The sequence below is a fragment of the Calliphora vicina genome, chromosome 1 (genome assembly GCF_958450345.1).
Source record: "Calliphora vicina chromosome 1, idCalVici1.1, whole genome shotgun sequence".
Lineage (NCBI taxonomy): Eukaryota > Metazoa > Arthropoda > Insecta > Diptera > Calliphoridae > Calliphora > Calliphora vicina.
This window is the reverse complement of record NC_088780.1, coordinates 127,842,997-127,862,819: the sequence shown is the minus strand read 5'-3', so window position 1 is coordinate 127,862,819 and position 19,823 is coordinate 127,842,997. Positions and strand designations below refer to the sequence as shown.

Sequence of the window (19,823 nt, the reverse complement as noted above, 5' to 3'; positions counted from 1 at the left end):
TATAGATATCTGCTACAACTTTGTCAAATGACCACCTCAGTGTTTCGGGTGCGATGTCAGGTCGGGGAAGTCCGTGCTGTTTTCTGTTTTTTGTGGACCGGGTTCAGCTTGTTATTTAATATATTTATAAAAATTTCAACATTATTATACCCTTCAATATGAGCGGTAAGTTTATATAAGTTTGTTTTTTTTCACTAAATATTAAAAAAATAATGTGAAAAAACAAACAAAAATTTTTTAAAATTTAAAAAATTTAAAAAAAACAATTTTTTTTCCAAAAAACTTTGGAAAAAAAATGTTGTATACCTAAAAATTTTTAAAATTTTTATTTTGAAGTATAATTTGGTGAATGGTGTATAAATATTAAAAAAATAATGTGAAAAAAAAACAAAAATTTTTTAAAATTTAAAAAATTTAAAAAAAACAAATTTTTTCCAAAAAATTAAAAAAAACGTTGGGAAACAATAAAAAAACAATTTTTTTTCCAAAAAATTTAAAAAAAAACTTTGGAAAAAAAATGTTTGGAAAAAAAAACGTTGGGAAAAAAAATTTTGTGTACCTAAAAATATTTAAAATTTTTATTTTGAAGTATAATTTGGTGAAGAGTATATAAGATTCACACAGCACAGCTCTCTTACTTGTTTTTTTTTTTATAAAATTTGATCTAAATTTTTTCGCTCGTTCTTTTGCTTCTCAGTACTTTACCACATTACGATCTGGAACTTTCTGAACTTTATACGAATTCATTTGACATATTTTAAAAAGCTAACGTGATTAAAAACAAAATAATTTGTTGGACCAAGGATAAGTTTTGGCTGGTGTATAAGTTTTTTTTAGTCAATCTTTAAGTTCCCGAAATATATCAGGTTTTATTAATTTAAAAATATTTAATTTTAAAAAGTCTTTAGTATAGGAATATAGAACCCTTCATTTAACTTTTCATAAAATCATTTTGAGGACAAAATTCGACAAAATGAAGATAAAGCGGCAAATCTGGCAACAGTGTGTGTATTTGCCATATGGGCAATTCCACGAGAATGACAACCACGACTGAAAAAACAAAAACTTTTGAAACATTTTCTTCAAGTTGGTTTGAATAGGAGAAAACACCAAAATGTTACTATATGAAAGTAAGTATTTAGAGCTTATTACAACATTTTAAAAAATTGTTTAAATTGGTATGTTTTAGGCTAAGATTGCGGCGAAAACTAAGCTTCCAATTAGCATGCAGAATAAAATGAATATGACTCTGATCATTTTTTTGCTATTATCAAATTGTTTATTGAAACCGAATATATATTTTCTATTTATTTTTTTAGTTTTTGTATACATATATTTACAGAAAATATATTGTTTTACTATAAGAGAAAAATCTATCACGTACGGTATGTCACGTACGATATAAAATTTCATTTATTATAAAATCATACAGAGATTGTTTTTGTTAAAATATGATGGATTGTAAAGGAAAAATATTTGGTTTAGTGTAAACAATTAAAAGAAAACATAACGCTTCTTATGATTCGCATATTTCTACATGAACCTCAAAATTACTTCCGTTTTATGTCACGTACGCTATACCCTTATTTCGTTCGATATTTTGGACAACAATGCTTCAAAAGAACTTATTATTTTTTTAAATATAGTACCCTTTAAATGGAACATAAACATAAACACCAAATTCTTTTTCAGATACTCTTATTTTTGCAAAATCTATTCCACTCTATAGGCGTACAAATGTCACGTACGATGACATGGAATTGTCCATATGTATAACAATATTTTCTAACGCAAATCATGTATATAACAATAATCTCAGTATAACAGTATAATTTTACACATACAAAATCTTTGGTAGAACAGTATTTTCCATAGGAAATCTTGTGTATGTTATTATTTTCCATAGAAAATCTTCAGTATAAATTTAAATTTTTGGTTATGAAAAAATGTATTTGAATATTGTTTTGATACCCATCAAAAATTTAATTTTCACCACTGTTTGGACACATCGATTTTAGGTATTTTCCAAAGTGTAGATTCGCGGCATTTTCATTCTTTTCAAATAAATTTCTTGAGGCAATTTTCTATTGGGCATCTAAAACTTGGACAATTGCATGACTGGCGTTGTAAATGTGGTAATGTGTAACGAGTTTACATTGTACACGTATGTAAAAGTAAGCATGTGATTCAATGTGTGAACACATATACCTACATACATATATACATCCTGTTTTCATTGCTCTGGGCTATGGGTGTTTGTCAGTTTGATAGTCCCAATTTGGATAGAGTCTGGTATTCTACTTTTATTGTGGTTTTCCAACGTCCTGCAACAACCATTGATGATGATGTCCTTTTTTTACACAAACACTGTCACAGCTACCAATACGTTTGTGTACTTGTACGAGCGAGTATTATTTGGGTTGTTTGCTGTAGTCGCAACACAATTTCTCTTTTTTATTATTATTTCTCTTTTAGTTTTTTTTTTTCAAACTGTGCGAGTGTGTATGCAATTTCATATAATCAAAGGATTTTACGTCTGACTTACACATTATGGTAATTTATCACAAAATATGCATGCATGTATCTATGTTAGTATCTATATATTTTTATGCAACCGAGCGTAAGTGTGTGTGTTAGTTATATCGTTTTAATTTTATACGAATAACAAATAGAACTATTTTTATAAATTTACCAGTGACCAAAAAATGCTATCAATTTTCTAAATGTTGACGTGCTTACATTTTTCATTTCGTTCTTTTGTATTTTTTGATTACAGTTTGGTTTTGTCTTCTCTTTTTTTGTTAAAAAATATAGAAAATACATTTTGTATAAGAACAAAATAGTGTGTAGAACTATGAGAAATTATAATCGTTTATAAATATATATGCATGTATGTATGAACTTGCAAGTGAATAAGACAAATTGATTTTTATTTGAAATTGTTATTTAAAAATGAGCTCTTAAAGGTCACATGAAGTTAAACAATATTAGTAAAATTGGATGGAGGTAATTATTTTTTCCTAATATTTATTAATATAAACTGCAATTCCTAGACATTCATACTAACTAAGGCTAATTTAAATATTTTCTTTTCAATCGAAAAACAAAAAATTATATAGTACTAGCTGTCCCGGCAAACGTTGTTCTGCCATAGCTCACACAAAGTTTGAAGACTCCCACTATAATAGTACTCCAGGTATGCAATAATAAATTTTTACTTTGTATGGGAGGTGCCATGCCCATTGTTCCTATATTGGTCAATTGTGAATCTAAACCATCCAGGGACCCACTCAATCACACACATCAAATTTCATCGAAATCGGCCCAGCCGTTAAGGAGGAGTTCAGTTACTAACACACGTACAGAAGAATTATATATATAAAGATTACAAATTTGAATTTTCTACTTATTTTCCATACAAAACAAAATTGTAAGAATCTAAAGAATAAGCTGTATTTGCTGGCTAGTTACGGTAATATTCAGCAGTTTTCTGACGTTCATAAGCATCGTCATACACTATCACACAATTAGGTGCATTTTTTTTTGGTTAAGATGTCGACTGCGTGTTTTTCCACTTTTTCTTGACAAAACATTTTTTTTTTACACAAAATCTTAAATTTTAAAATTTTTTGTAAAGATTTTACTGATTTTCAATATCTCTGCGATATATCGAGGTCAATAAGTTATCTCGGGGTTAAATCTTAACCTTGGTAAGGAAATTTTAATTATAGAAATGTAGTCAATTTCAAAGGAAATTTTTTTATAGAAATGTAGTTAATTTCATGAGCAACTTTTCCACAGAAATGCATGCAATTTCATTGACAACTTTCCTATAGAAAGGCAGTATATTTCATGTGAAATTTTGCTATAGAAAGGTAGTCAATTTCATGTGCAACATTTCTATAGAAATGTAGTTCATTTCATGACCAACTTTTCTATAGAAATGCAGTTCATTTCATTGGTAACTTTTCTATAGAAAACTTTCCAATAGAAATGTAGTTTATTTCGTGGACAACTTTTCTATAGAAAGGTAGTATATTTCATGTGAAACTTTGCTATAGAAAGGTAGTCAATTTCATGGGCAACTTTTTTATAGCAATGTAGTCAATTTTATGGCAAATTTTCGATAGAAATGTAGTTCATTTCATGGGCAACTTGTCTATGGATACTTCTCAAATAGTGATAATGTAGAAAGTATAGCCGATAAATCTGTGTTACATATTCATATGTATTTAAATCCATTAGATTGTATGGAGACTGCCTGCAATTGTGATTTTTATGAAGACACTTTGTGCAGAAATATAACAATATTGGGTTTTTGAGCAATTTAAAATATATAAAAATTTAAAAAAAAATTCCAAATTTGTAAATTATAGGTATTTAAAAAATGCTCATATTGGTTTTAAATATATATTAGTTTTTTTTATAACATTTTACCAAAATTAGTTAAAAGCTTTGTGGTGTTTTAAACAAATGCCACTGCCATCGTTTACATTATGAAATAACGCCTTTTTTTTTACTTATCATCATCGTCAACATCTTTACATGCCTATAAATAAATTACATATGTTTTTGCTACTTTTCAAATGAAAAGTGTATGTATGTGCATATTATGGTTATTTTGTTGGTTGATTTTTGCTAACGTTTTGCATTTTCTTCGATAGCAGCAGACAAAAAATAGCGAATTTTCATGAATGAAAAATGAGCACTCATGAATCATAAGTATTTCATATATAAAGTAGTAGCTGAGTTTGTATATGAAGGTGTAAGTAAAGCAACAGCACACGTACGTAACTACATTCTATGTACATTAGGGTGAACAAAAAAAATGTGGATGTGCCCAACTAATAATGTTTGTCACGGGTTGAGTATTTGGTGAGCTGGATGAAAGAATAACAAGGTCCTTTATAACGTATAATGTCAAAATTCAAAACACTTAAAAGTTTTTTTGGACTTACACGATCATTTAGATAAGAATGCGCCTTTCAAAGACCTTTCACATGACACCAACATTTCATATGTTTCCTTTGCAAGAAATACGATAAAACTTTTTATTTAATCCAGCTCAACAAATACTGACACCAGCACACAAATTTTGAGAATTGTTGTCCTACACTTTAATTTTAGTTGGTAACTTCGACAACTCATTTTACATCCATACTAATGGGGCCATCCTAATGTAGATAGCTAGTTAGATGACAAAAAAAATCACAACAAAAATAAAAGAGAAATGAGTAATATTAAAAAAAGGAAACCAGAAGAACAACTTAGCGTATACGTTACATACAATTACACCATAACAAAACTCATACTCACACTTCTTCATATGTACATGAAAAAAAAATGTAAACAAAAACAGAGAAAAAATACAAACAAACAAACCCACATGGAAATAATAATAAAAAAAAACTGTAATATGCAAACTATGCACACTTAGTCAAACTCACTCTTGTATTAATATCGCTCTTTTTCTCTTCTTTTTTTTTGGCATGCTTACTCACATCGACAATAACAACACATCCTACAACTAGTCACATACATACAGAAAAATACTACTTTTCTTTATGGATTTTCATAGAAATTTGCTGAGTTGTATAACGAGTTGAGTATGAGTAGAAGTGGTATGCAGTTGTAGTTAAATGGAAAAATCTTTTCATTTTTTCTCTTTCTTGCATATTATAATAAAAATAACTTGTTATGAGCATATCTAATGCATGCATAATGTAAAGAAAGTTGAATTCTGTATATCCCTGCCAGCAATTGGAAGTTATATTTTAAATACATGTTGTTCAATACAAATGTTTCGAAAAAATCGTATTTAGCACATAAAAAAAATGTTGAAGCACAAACTACATTAGTATCGAATTTTTAACATTAAAACTTTTCTTTGTTCGACAGTTTACATTTTAAAACAACGAAGACGAACATGACAATACATACTCAGTAAATTTATGAATTTTATTGGGTGTATGCGGAAGTTACAAGAGATGGCTTATCCTTCGAATGCGGGTTTTGATTTTAATAACTTATATGTCATTTTAAGGGGTACATATCTGTCATTTATTCTCACTAGTTGTTGAACATTATAGTGTAAACAACAAAGTTTTTTTTTGCTTCGAAAATGTCGAATTTTGTACATGCGGAAAGTTTTGCTTTACTTATTAAATTTGGAAAAAAAAAAGAGCTGTTGAAGTTGTGATTTTGACACGGAAGACAAAGTTCGCCCAGGCCAGTCAAACATATTTGAAGACCAAGAATTGGAGGCATTACTACATAAAGATTTTTGTAAAACTCAACAAGAGCTTGCAAAATCGTTGGGAGCTACTCAAGCAGCAATTTCAAAACGTTTGTGAGCATCCAAAAGCAGGGAAATTGGGTATATGAACTGAAGATGAGAGATCTTGAAAGAAGATTTTGCATGTACGAAATTATGCTTGAACGCTTTAAAAGTAGTGATGATTATGACACGGAATACAAAGGTCGTCTAGGCTAGCCAAAAATGTTTGAAGACCAAGAAGATTGTTGTAAAACTCAACAAGAGCTTGCAAAATCATTGGAAGCTACTCAAGCAGCAATTTCAAAACGTTTGCGAGCGAATTGCATGTCCGAAATGATGCTTGAACGCTATAAAAGAAAGTCATGATCGATGAAAAATGGATCCATTACAATAACCCGAAGCGTAAGCGTATTTAGAATGAAGTGGTTGGCCAGTTTTGCCTCACCCGCTTTATAGTCCAGATCGTCTCCCGTCCAACTACTATTTGTTTTGATCGATGCAGAACTCTCACTGGGATACGCTACACTTTGGAACAGAGGCTTGATTCGTTCTTGGCCTCAAAAGATGAGCATTTTTTTTGGCTCGGAATTCATATGATGCCAGCAAGTTGGGAAAAGGTCATAGCTAACAATGGTCAATACTTTGAATAAATTTAATTGTACAAATGTTTAATTTTTAAGTCATACACCCAATAAAGTTATAGGTTTTCTTACATAAAAAACTTGTCAATTAATCAGTGTTAAATTTAAGTTATATTTATAATAATGAAATCATGAGGGTAAGGTTTTTTTTTTACAAAAATATAGATCCAGTGCAATAATTAGTGAAATTAAAATAAAAGTAAATACGTATTCCAATTAAGTGGTGAAACTTAATTTAGTAGAATTTTTTATAATGTAATTTATAATTAAAGTTTTATACAATGTTTATTTATTTAATTTATATTTAATGTTAATAAATATTTAGTGCTTGCATTACAGGATATCGATAAGAATGCGTTATTATATTCTATAAGTTCTATAACTTCAAGATGATAAGTTTGGGAGTCACTTTTAGATATAAATTGTTTGTAGGGATACTATGTATATATTTATGTATTTCTACATACTTATGTATATTGTGAATGTATTTTTTGATTGATGTTGTTTAATCTAATAAGATTTGCTTTTTTATATCATAGTTTCATAAAATATCATGAATATAAACATACGCTTTATAAACGATTTGTCTAAAACTATAGTTTTTTTAAGTTTATTATTATGAATTTCGAAAATCAGCTGCACTTTTAGCAGAATAACAAGATCGTTGACTTTATTATTTAAAACAAATAATTACAACGTGGTTAGTTTGAAATCCTTTCAAGGTTATGTGAAATGTTACTTACACAGAAAAAATTATATTTCAATTCAAACATTTATCCCATTCTATATACAATTTTCGTTATTGGTTGAATTTCAAATACAAAAATTATTGAATAGATAATTTTCGTAATTGAAACACAAAAAATAACAAAAATTTGTTTTCAATTACGAAAATTATCGATTCAATAATTTTTGTATTTGAAATTCAACCAATAACGAAAATGGTATATTCAATTGTCAAAATAATCAAATTCAATAGAAAATATCAAGAAATTTTGTTTTTGAGCAAATGAATACTTGATTTAATTATGAAATAATTGAAACCAGTTCAATATGTGATAAATATTTGAATTGAAACGGTTTAAGAAATAGTTTTTTCTGTGTAAGCAAAAAATCATTAAAATAAATGTTTCCTTGTCAAGATCTTGTTGGCAAACAGAACTGTTACGATTTCGATTTTTTTTTTTATAATAAAACAAGAGTACTTTTATATTAGAGTAGAAAATGTTATTGATAAAAATATTTCAAATGCCTGCCTGCACTTCTCCTTTGGTTCCAAAATACTTGAGTTTTTATACCCTACACCATCATTGTTTGTAACGCCTAAAAATATGAGTCTAACACCCACCTTAAAGTATACCCATCGACTTTGAATCACTTTCTGAGTCGATTAAACGATGTCCGTCCGTCTTGCTGGCTGGCTGCCCATGTAAACCTTGTGCGCAGAGTATAGGTCGCAATTTTGAAGATATTTCGATAAAATTTGGTACATATTATTTTTTCGGCCCAAGGACCAAGCCTATTGAAACTTGCTGAAATCGGTTTATTATTTCACCTATCCCCCATACAAATGTCCTTCCGAAATTGGACTTTATCGGTCATAAATGTTTAATTTATAAATGTATCTCCACAAATTCCGCTCCAAATAACTTCTATATGTACAAAATTCATATCACCAAATTTTATTACGATCGGTCCATAATAAGTCATAGCTCCCATATAGACCCGCATCCGAAAATCACTTTAACGTGCATAAATCGCTTAAAAATGTTGGTATACACACACAATTCAACATAATTAACTTTCATATAGACATAAATCACACGACCTAATTTCATGGTGATCGGTTCATAATTGGTCATAGCTCCCATATACGGCCCACTTGCGATTTACCGATTTATTAAACGATTTTGCTAATTTTCAATATGAAAGTTTATAACTTAATAGTGTCTCCAATGAATAAGACAAGTGTAAGCGCAAAAGTCTGCAACACTGGTAAAATATGCAAATTATAGAAAAAGGAAAAGAAGTAAAAGAAAAGAATCAAAAAGGGACAGTTGATGCTGAGCAAATAACTTAGATAGACGTGCGGTCTTAATAAAATGAACTATTAAACAACTAAATGATCTAATAAATTAAATAAGTGAATTATATTGAACAAATGAAATAAATAAAATAATTAAATAAAATGAATTAAAATAAATCGTAGTATCGTAAATTTATTCTTTTGCTAATAGTTCAGAAGTGGGATAAACGCTCGCCAAATGCGTGTTTAAAAAACAAGTGCCAAATATAAAAAAATATGTGTATAAAAAATAATACCGTTTGAAACAAATTCTAGCTTACATGCGTTTGTAACTGCAGTCGAGATTAATGATCATTATTAGTATTGATGATGAAGTTTGCGTGTGCGTGACGGTGAAAACGAAACTAATGATCATTGAAAGCGCAGAAGTGTTTGTTGTTCTCGACATTCTTGAAAAAGTCTCTTAAGTAGGAACGTAACGAAAACTACACAAGTACTTACATGTAAAGAGAAATCGAAATAAAACACCAAAGATAAAAGTTTAGTGAGAACGGAGTGTGATACAAAATGTAAATCGAGTAAAGAAGAGAATCGGAGTATGTGAATAAAATCAAACAAACAAAAAAACAAGAGTATAACTAAAAACAATTTTGAATAACATTTAACGAAAAACGATAATCAAAACAAAGGCTAATGTAAGTAGAACAGTGTCATCAAACAACGTAAATGCGAACGAAATAAATAACGATTTAAATATTAATTGAACGTGTAATAATTAATATTTCTCTCACGTTAACGTATTGAGTGTTGATTAAACGGTTAATAATAGTTCGAATTAAAAAAACTGTCTAACGCAATTAATCGTCAACACATCTGTAGATATGCCACTAATATCAGACTTAAAGGTTATTGATCTTAGAGATCTTCTGCGAGAACGAGATTTGTCAACGAATGGTAGCAAAGCCGAATTAATAGAACGCCTTATAGCAGCTGAAGGTACCGAAGAAATTGAGTTAGATGAGTCACGGTCAGACGAAAGTATGCGAGCACAAATCGACGATTTACGCAGTATGATAGAAAACGTAATGACTATCGTACAACGACAAACAAATCAGAACGCTCAACCCTCGACCTCATCGGAAACACGGAACGAGGTCCATGAACATCAATCGAGATCACCAGTATCAAATCGAGAGTCTCGTCAACGAAATGTATACAGCGTAAAGGAAATATCCGATACCCTCCCAGAATACGACCCAACAAAGGATTCAATATTTAGTGTTGAACAATTCATTGATAGAGTTGAGAAGTCTATGCGCGCGTATGATTGGGATGAACGATGTTTGATGCTGGCGATATACAGTAAGTTGAAAGGTCCCGCTAGGTTATGGCTGGACGCATCGGCAGACCTCTTTGTAACATGGCCTGATCTTGCAACCGCATTAAAACAGGAGTTTAGTACTGTCCCAGATGAGGCTGACATACACTTCAAGATGTCGAACGCTACGCGGAAAAATGAAGAGTCCATAAACGAATACTGTTTCAGAATGAGCGCCTTAGGAAGACGACATGGTTTGAGTGAGTCTGCTATCATCAAGTACACTCGAGAGGGGCTGAAGCATCGTGAGTTGCAGGTAGCGATTGCTACAGTTCGGTTCAAATCAATGAAAGAAATGCGCGAAGCCTTAGATGAATATTTTACGAACATAGCAGGTCCATCCAGCAGTAGAACAATGACGGCACCAAAACGCATGGATAACAACAATAAAAACGTGAACAAAACACCAGACAGCGGAGCCAAGCCAAAAACCGAACGCAAATCAATCGTGTGTTTTAATTGTTCAGAGCCAGGCCATATATCCAGTGCATGCCCTAAACCACAGCGACGTAAAAGATGTAAAGATTGCCAGAGAGTTCATCCGAGGGGTTCCCCCGAAAATTGTGGCAAGTCCGACGTGCGAAATACGAATAGCGTGAGGAAATATTGTGCTGATAAAAAAGTGAGAGTCAACGGAGTAGAAATGTGTGCATTAATCGACACTGGCAGTGAATGCAGTATGATTCAAAAATCGAAAGCTGCTAAAATCGATAACGATAGAAAAACGTGTAGTGTACGCATTAATGGAGTAGGTGGCGGTACTCGTGTTCTTAATGAAATGATAAACGTTGAAATTACTGTTGATGAAGTAGAACTTTCGGTTGATTTGTACGTTGCGGATGACGACACATTTTCAACAGACGTAATAATCGGTAATGATATTTTCGCAAACAATAGTGTACGCCTCATTTGTAAAGAAAACGGTCAGCGCTTTGAATATTTAAGTGTAGATAATACTGAAATGAATGAGTTACCGTGTAACAAAATAACGGAGATTAAATACGGTGAAATCGATAAAACAACACAATCCCGTTTATTCAAACTGATTGACGAATATCGTGATGTTTTTGGCAAAGAACTAAGTGAAATCGGGTTAACGAGTGCCGTGCGAATGAAAATTAAATTATTAACAAATGAGCCAATTGTAACGAAACCGTATCGACTTCCTGAGATGAAAAAAGAATCGGTAAGACAATTAATAAATGAACTTTTAACGAACGATATTATTATAAAATCAACGTCGGAATATGCAAGTCCCATCGTACTCGTAAAAAAGAAAAACGGTGACGATCGTTTATGCATTGACTATCGACGTTTAAACCAAATTACGGTTAATGAGATTTTCCCCACTCCAAACATCGAGGAGCTTGGATTTGAACAGCGGATACTATCAAATACCGATAGAAGAAAGCAGCCAGAAGTTTACCGCCTTTGTGACGCCCGACGGAATGTATGAGTTTAAACGGATGCCGTTTGGACTCAAAAACGCGCCAGCGGTTTTTCAACGATTGATGGCATTGATAAGGGAGAGAACTCAAGAGGGCGACATCATTCACTATATGGATGACATTGTTGTCGGTAGCAACGAAATTAACGAAATGTTCGAGAAATTACGACGTGTCTTCAATATATTACGTGAACTAAACATAACGGTCAACGTCAGAAAATGCGAGTTTTTAAAACAAACCATTGAGTTCTTGGGACATAAAATTCATAGTGGTAGTATGAATCCGGGTACAGCAAAGACAAACGCAATCTTAGAATTCCCGACACCATCAAATGTGCGAGAAGTACGACAATTCTTAGGGTTGAGCGGGTATTTCCGAAAATTCGTACCAGGCTACGCTTTGATATCCGAACCGTTACGAAATTTATTAAAAAAGGATATACAGTTCCAGTGGAAGGACGAGCAAAATGAGGCTTTTCAAACACTAAAAACCAGACTTACTACAAGTCCAGTAATAGTGGGTTATAGAAACACTGCGGAGCACCAAATACATACGGACGCAAGTTCAATAGGCCTAGCCGGCGCACTTTTACAAAGTGAGAATGATGGATGGAAACCTGTAGCCTTTTTCAGTAGATCAACCACTGACGATGAACGCAACTATCACAGCTATGAGTTGGAAGCTTTGGCGGTTGTCGAAACTCTTGAGCGCTTTCGATACTACGTGTACGGGAAAAAGATAACTGTCATCACCGATTGTAACGCTCTTAAAACGGCTATGCAGAAAAAGGAACTAATTCCTAGGATAGCAAGGTGGTGGTTGCGAATTCAGGACTTTGACCTTAATATTGAGCACCGATCTGGCTTACGAATGCAGCATGTCGACGCTCTAAGTCGAGCACCATGCGAAGAATCACGCAATTTAGAACCGGCATCGTTACGGATTGCAAAAACGACTGTTAATGAAGGCGATTTTTTATTTTCAATGCTACTACAAGATGAGCAAATCCGTCAAATTATCGAAAAGATGAAGTCTGGTAATAAAGAAATGTGTAAGGACTACTTAATCAAAAACGGTAGATTATTCCGCAAAGTCAATGATAATTGCCTTTGGGTGGTCCCAAAAGCTCTACGATGGCGCGTAATTCAAGGACAGCACGACAACGCAGGTCACCTAGGAATGGATAAAACATTAACTGGTCTTCAAAAACATTTTTGGTTCCCTCGAATGCGAAACGCTGTAAAATCACACATCAAAGCGTGCGTAGAATGTGCATATAATAAATACCCGGGTGGAAAGAACGAAGGCGAATACCACTACGAGAAAATAACCCCCGTTCCATTTCATACCGTGCATATGGACCACCTAGGACCGTTCCCAAAAACATCTAGACGTAACGAACACATACTGGTCATTGTGGACGCATTCACAAAATTCACCCTAATAAAAGCAGTAAAAAGTACAGCAAGCAAACACGTTATTAGCATCCTCAACGAAATCAGCGAATACTTCGGTGTTCCAACACGAATCATTACCGACCGTGGAACGGCATTTACGTCGCATGACTTTGAACGATACTGCCAAAACAATGATATAAAACATGTACTAAATGCCGTCCGAACACCACGAGCCAACGGACATGCTGAACGAACCAACCGTACGATTTTAGGAATGCTTCGACCGTCTGCAAAAGAAGACAAACGTTGGGATGAACAATTACGACGAATACAGTGGTCACTTAACACCATGGTTAATAAGACGACAGGTAAAACACCCCAAGAACTCTTATTCGGGTTCGAGCCAAGAGACATTCTTCAAAATAAACTTGTTCTTGCCCTGCACAACAGTGAAGTAATAGACGACAAAACATTGCAAGAATTGCGTGCCGAAACAGCTGACAAGATTGACATCCAACGCGAAGTAGCCAAGCAACGTTATGACCTACAACACGCTCGACCCAAACAATTCAACGTTGGTGATTTGGTGCTAGCGGAAAATGAGGCAACAGCGACGGGTACATCAAGGAAGTTGGAGCCTGTCTACAAGGGCCCATTCATTGTAACAAAGGTTCTCGATAAGGACCGATACGTCATCGAAGATTTACCCGGTTCTAGCCGTACACAGCGCCATTACACGTCGATATATGCTTCTGACAAAATCAAGCCATGGTGCACTCTACCACCATTCGGAGACGAGTCGTCGAGTGATGAAGCCGAGAAGGAAGACACTGACGAGAGCAGACCAGCTAACAATCGAGGTCGATTGTATTGAGAGGATGGCCGACTGTAAGCGCAAAAGTCTGCAACACTGGTAAAATATGCAAATTATAGAAAAAGGAAAAGAAGTAAAAGAAAAGAATCAAAAAGGGACAGTTGATGCTGAGCAAATAACTTAGATAGACGTGCGGTCTTAATAAAATGAACTATTAAACAACTAAATGATCTAATAAATTAAATAAGTGAATTATATTGAACAAATGAAATAAATAAAATAATTAAATAAAATGAATTAAAATAAATCGTAGTATCGTAAATTTATTCTTTTGCTAATACAAGTTTTACACTAAGATTGGCTACCGTTATCGCTAAGCATTCGTTACTTCTATGTAAGGTTACAGTAATAACTGTAATGACCTGCTAAAATAATCGAAAATGCTAACATATTATTAGTTTTTGTAAATTTTATTAAGTAAGACATTAATTAGAATTATCTCAAAATATCCTTACCAAAATATGCCATACTATAGTTAACCGTTCAAGACAGCTACCGAATCGTTAGCGTTTAACCATTATGAATCATCAGCTAACCTGTTTATATACAAAAATCTAATTAAAAGTCCTCCTTGTATTACTACTAACTTTTAAATTTTGCACTGTAACTTAGCATTGGTTTTTATATCCCAATATTTGCATAAAATTTAAAATATTCCATGAATCATAAATGCGGCTAAATATGAACAAGGTCATTGGCTTTTCGTTACACTGGTTAAATTTTTATTTTACCAATTTCATCTTACCCACAAAAAACGTCCTTTGATTTTATTACCCGTTTATATGCAAACACTTAATTGCTTAAATGTCCTTTACATTTTTTATGACTCTACATTTTTTCCTTTTTATTTCTCATTTCACCAAATAAACACACACACACACAGGGGAGACTGCTTGTCTGCCTACTTATCTGTGTAATTGATGCATCATTGCCACGAACACACTCACTATGATACTGGTACAAGGATAGAAACATAACGAAAAGGATTCAAATAACCAATACCTTTATTAAAATTAAATTTATATGGAATTTTTATCATTGAACGGTTATTTTTGTTACGTGAAAAATTCGTGTAAACAAAAATATTTATATGTGAGTGTATTTGGCCAGAGTTCTGCTGGTAGTAGCCAGAAGTTCTGGTGGTAGTATGGCACTTTAATGTCCCTATGTAATATAAGGTGTAGTCAGTTTAACGAATATTGGAGAGTGAATTGTCACTAAGTATACTTTTGTAAGGCAGAGTTTACTCTTTGCCAATTATGTGAAGTCAATTGGCATCCGCACATGTTAAAATAACCAGTCAAGTAACTAATTCTGTAACTAGTGGTGACCCCAGTGATGAGTCAAATCCCTAGTTCATGACACTAGCTAGAACTGCTGGGTATTTCAGCTAGTACATACATATGTGTGTATATTTGTAACATGCTGTTCTGCATTTATTATGTGGTCTTCAATAAATAAACTTCTACAAAATATATATATTTGTATACTTGTTTTTAACTGAACCACCTGACTGGTAGTTTATATTGTAGAAAAAATACATAAATACTTATCCAATATACATACAGTGACTCATAGCTTATTTGATGCAGGTAAAATTATTTTAGAAAACCGAAAATTATTCAATGCTCATTCAATTTATCAAACAAATTTTATATAAAATGTAATGATATATGTCCTGTTGTAATGCTGAGGAAGAAAAAATAACAAATACCAATCTAATTGAAGAAATATTAATGAAAAAAAGAATTTTCTGGTTAAAATAAGCTCACAGCTTAAATGATGCAGTGTATTTTATACTTTGTCTGATAATGAAATAACGGTGCAGTGCGAAACCTTTCTGTAATGTGCTGGACAGTTAAGGAACTAATTGCAACAATTTCAAAAATTTATCGTTGGATTTTGCACTGTTTAAAATGACGAATAGCGTCTTTTCTTTTCTCAACTGAAGTTTGTTTTCCCCATTTTAAAATTTAATATCTTTTCAACTTATTTTTTATAAAAATTCTTTAAAAATGACCTTAGCTTAGCGCCTAAACAGAAAAAATGCACTGCACCGTTATTTCATTATCAGAGAAAGTATAAAATACACTGCATCATTTAAGCTGTGAGCTTATTTTAACGAGAAAGATTTTTTTTCATTAATATTTCTTCAATTAGATTGGTATTTGTTATTTTTTCTTCCTCAGCATTATAACAGTACATATATCATTACATTTTATATAAAATTTGTTTGATAAATTGAATGAACATTGAATAATTTTCGGTTTTCTAAAATGATTTTACCTGCATCAAATAAGCTGTGAGTCACTGTATATACATGCATGCACACATATATATTATGTACCACACACAGTCGAGTTGACGAATCAGATTCAATGAAACGTCACAAATTGGCATCTGTTTGATTGTGAAACAATGTAACGGAAACGGATAGAGAAGTTGTAATAAGCCAAATGTCGTTTGTTATAAAACGAAGTGAGAGGAATGATTTTCGTTTATTATTGTTGTTATTTTATTTGACTGGCCACATACAATCAGAAGATGTGTGGAGATTTTACGAGATTTCCAAATCCCGAATTTTTTATACAAGTCCTTGGTAATTCAAGGATTTTTGATATTTTTGGAGCTAAATTTCAGCATACTTGTATAATTAATCGTGCTACAAATCCTAACGGAGCTAGAGGGAGCCTTGGAATGATGGGTTTATCGAAATTTTTAATGGCCGTATTTTTTACGTTTTTTCAAAACAACATTTCGCATGGAATATATAAAAAACGTTAAAATTTTTCAAAAGGGAGGAAGGTTTATGGATCTCCTGATGAATAAATATAAGCTTTTTGTATAAGTAGTTGGTATTGGTGAAAACCTTAGGACTTGAAGATTTCCAGTTTAGTGAAATGAAATAATTTTATGAATTTTTCGTACTTCATTTACCATAGAAACTAAAAAATATTGGGATTTTCCATGAACAAAAATATAAAATTTTAATTAATGTAAAATTTTAACGGTTAAAGATATTACAACAAAATTCGGAAATATAATTTTTAACACTTTTTATTTTTAAATACCAAAATTCCTTATACGGGGAAAATGTGTTTCAAAAACCTACTGCGACGTTATTTACTGCGTGATAGTAAAATAACTTTGTACGTGTTTAAATAAGATATAGGGCTATACATGCATGGAGCTTTTTCGAGGATCAGTGCTTTGCCTTTTTAGAATTTTGTGCTCAAACCAATTTTTTTTTTAAATTGGCAAAGTTTAGATAGGTCTGGAGGTGACTAAGTCTACTTAAGTGAGCCAAGTTTTACTTTCCACGCTTTTGTATTAGGTTCTCCTTTCCGATTATATACAAATTTTATATAGTCCCGAAGAAAATTTTTTTCTACAAAAGAAAATATATAGGGACTATTTTGGGAAAAAACTTAAAAAATACGGTAATTTTTACATGTACCAACTTTGGATGCGTGTAACTTCTCACAGGGACGACATGACTGTTAGTAAGTTCTTTTTATATTATTCGAAATTTTATCGCAAATATAGGTGATAATTTAAACAACAATTTCGAACTAAAATAAGATCGAACAAAATTAAAAAATAAATAAATAAATAAACCTAAATAACTCTTGACCTAAAAGTGATAATCTAATATGTCGTCTAGGAATATTTATATTTTAAATATCAGCTCATTCGGATTATAAATAGATTTTTTGTGATTTTTTTAAAAAATGTAAGACCCAAAGTGACGTTTAATTTTGCTAATTAAGCTGAAAATTTTCCGGCAAAATTTTTCGTAGAATATTTTAATCCTTAAACGTCATTTTTTAAAGGTTTTTTTTATTTTCACGAAAAAGGCTTAAATTGACCCCTAAAGAGAGGAGATAGAGGGTTAAGATCTTCCACAAAAATGATCCCCATAAAATTCCACAATATAACTCTGACCATAAGAATTCTCTAAGATATTAACTTACAACATTTTTTCAGTTAGTATAATGTTCCCTTTGACCGACTGTAAAAAAAAATTCAGACCAGCTGGACTACAAGTTTATTCTACAAAAATTATCTACTCAACATGCCCTTTCAGAATTATAGGGTCGCTATTCTGTTCTAAAAATGCTGTTGGACAGTGTTATTATGATCCACTCACTGATCACACTTTCTAATGTAACTACAATTTAACTACTTCCTGAATTCATTATATTGTAGGCAAGTCCAATATAAAGAGGTCGCGAGCTCAACCCCCTATAATTCTGAAAGGGCATGTTGAGTAGATAATTTTTGTAGAATAAACTTATAGTCCAGCTGGTCTGAATTTTTTTTCAGTCGGTTGCTTTTTTTTTAAATATTTTTTTAAAAAATGGAAATTATATGCAAACCATTTGCTAATGCTTAACAAAGTAAATAGGTCGTAGTGTAGTGAGAAAGACAGTAGAACAACAATCAAAAAACAGCTTAATTTTGGGACATCGCGAACAAAAATACGTTTTTTTTTTCCAATGGAATAATAAGTTAAATTTCCCTTATTTTTCAATTTATTTGAAAGTTGGGTATGTGTCTGTATATTCAGGAAATATATCGTATTGAAATAAGTTATAATTACACAGAAAAAACTTACATTACCAAGTAATGAGTTAAAATGTCAAATAAGTTATTGTACGACTACTTCCAAACAATACAGACTGAATGTAGTAGCTAATCGTAAATTATTGATTAATTGCAAGACATTGACAAAGTTTTTCCTGGTTAGTTATCGGGTTAGTCGGAAGTTGTTCCAAGTTGTTTTAATATTTAAAAATTCGTATAAAATACAAAATAAAAATTCAACTATTAACTAGCTCTTCTTCCCATTTAATAACTTTGAAGTTTTTTTTTATATTTGAACAACTTTTAAGTACTTTTATTCATGCCGCAAATCATGACTCATGATTTTGCTATACAATAAATTGCATGTCTATCAACACAATCTCATCCTGGTCTCTTAAGAGCTTAATGATTTTGTTCCACTTTTCAAATAGTTGCCTGCCAGACTCATTTAAAGTTTGACCAAAAACAACAAAAAAAGAAACAATACCATTAACTTTTCAACCATATAATCATATTATAATACGTGTTCTCTAAGCCTTTTCTATGAAAACTCCCTAGTAACCCCCAATAAGACTTATAATATGAGAATAATGGATACTTTTCTTTACACAATGCAGTCGCGGCACAACATCAACCTGCAATAAGTAAGAAGCTACCAAATTGCTGTGAAATATAAAAAAAAATAAACAAAAATTAACTAAAATCCTACAAGTAATAAACGACTCTAGCACGTTTCATAAACATGTTCTATCTACGGTGGATAAAAATGAAACGTGTTAAAATCTACACACTTACATACCCAATTGTTCGGGTATTCTCTACACTGTTGTGCACTGATGCAATGTAAGAATAACTCGAGAGTTAAAGAAGTAAAAGTATAACATGAAATAACACACATTTTACTTGCACAAATATGACACTTTTGTCATTAAAAGGAGAAGAGTAAGGAAAGTACTAAAGTCAAGGCGGAATTTGTATTTATATAAACTCCGTAAAATTCTTACCAAAGTTGTACGTACAGTTACTTTAAATTGTAAAATCAGTTATACTAAATTACTCTATTACTAGTTGTCTGACAATATAACAAATATCGAAGTACTGCTGTAAAAACTGTTAAAGTACAATTTATTCTATAGCTGTTTTTCCTTTCGTTGATCCTGTGAAGATCGCTGATCAAGAAATCATAAAGCAAACG

General features: G+C 31.8%; 2 protein-coding genes across 3 annotated transcripts in view; one reads left to right on the top strand and one right to left on the bottom strand.

Moving 5' to 3' along the window:
• Positions 1 to 19,823, bottom strand: part of LOC135963800 (ankyrin repeat domain-containing protein 50) — a 123,960-nt gene that overhangs the window by 19,838 nt on the left and 84,299 nt on the right. The window lies entirely within an intron of this gene.
• LOC135952661 (uncharacterized) lies at positions 9,826 to 11,778 on the top strand. The gene has a single exon (XM_065502679.1). The coding sequence runs from the start codon at positions 9,826 to 9,828 to the stop codon at positions 11,776 to 11,778; it is 1,953 nt and encodes a 650-aa protein (XP_065358751.1).

What these genes read in the sequence shown, in the direction of transcription:
- LOC135952661 (XM_065502679.1), top strand. Translation starts at nt 9,826, where the DNA reads ATGCCACTAATATCAGACTTAAAGGTTATTGATCTTAGAGATCTTCTG.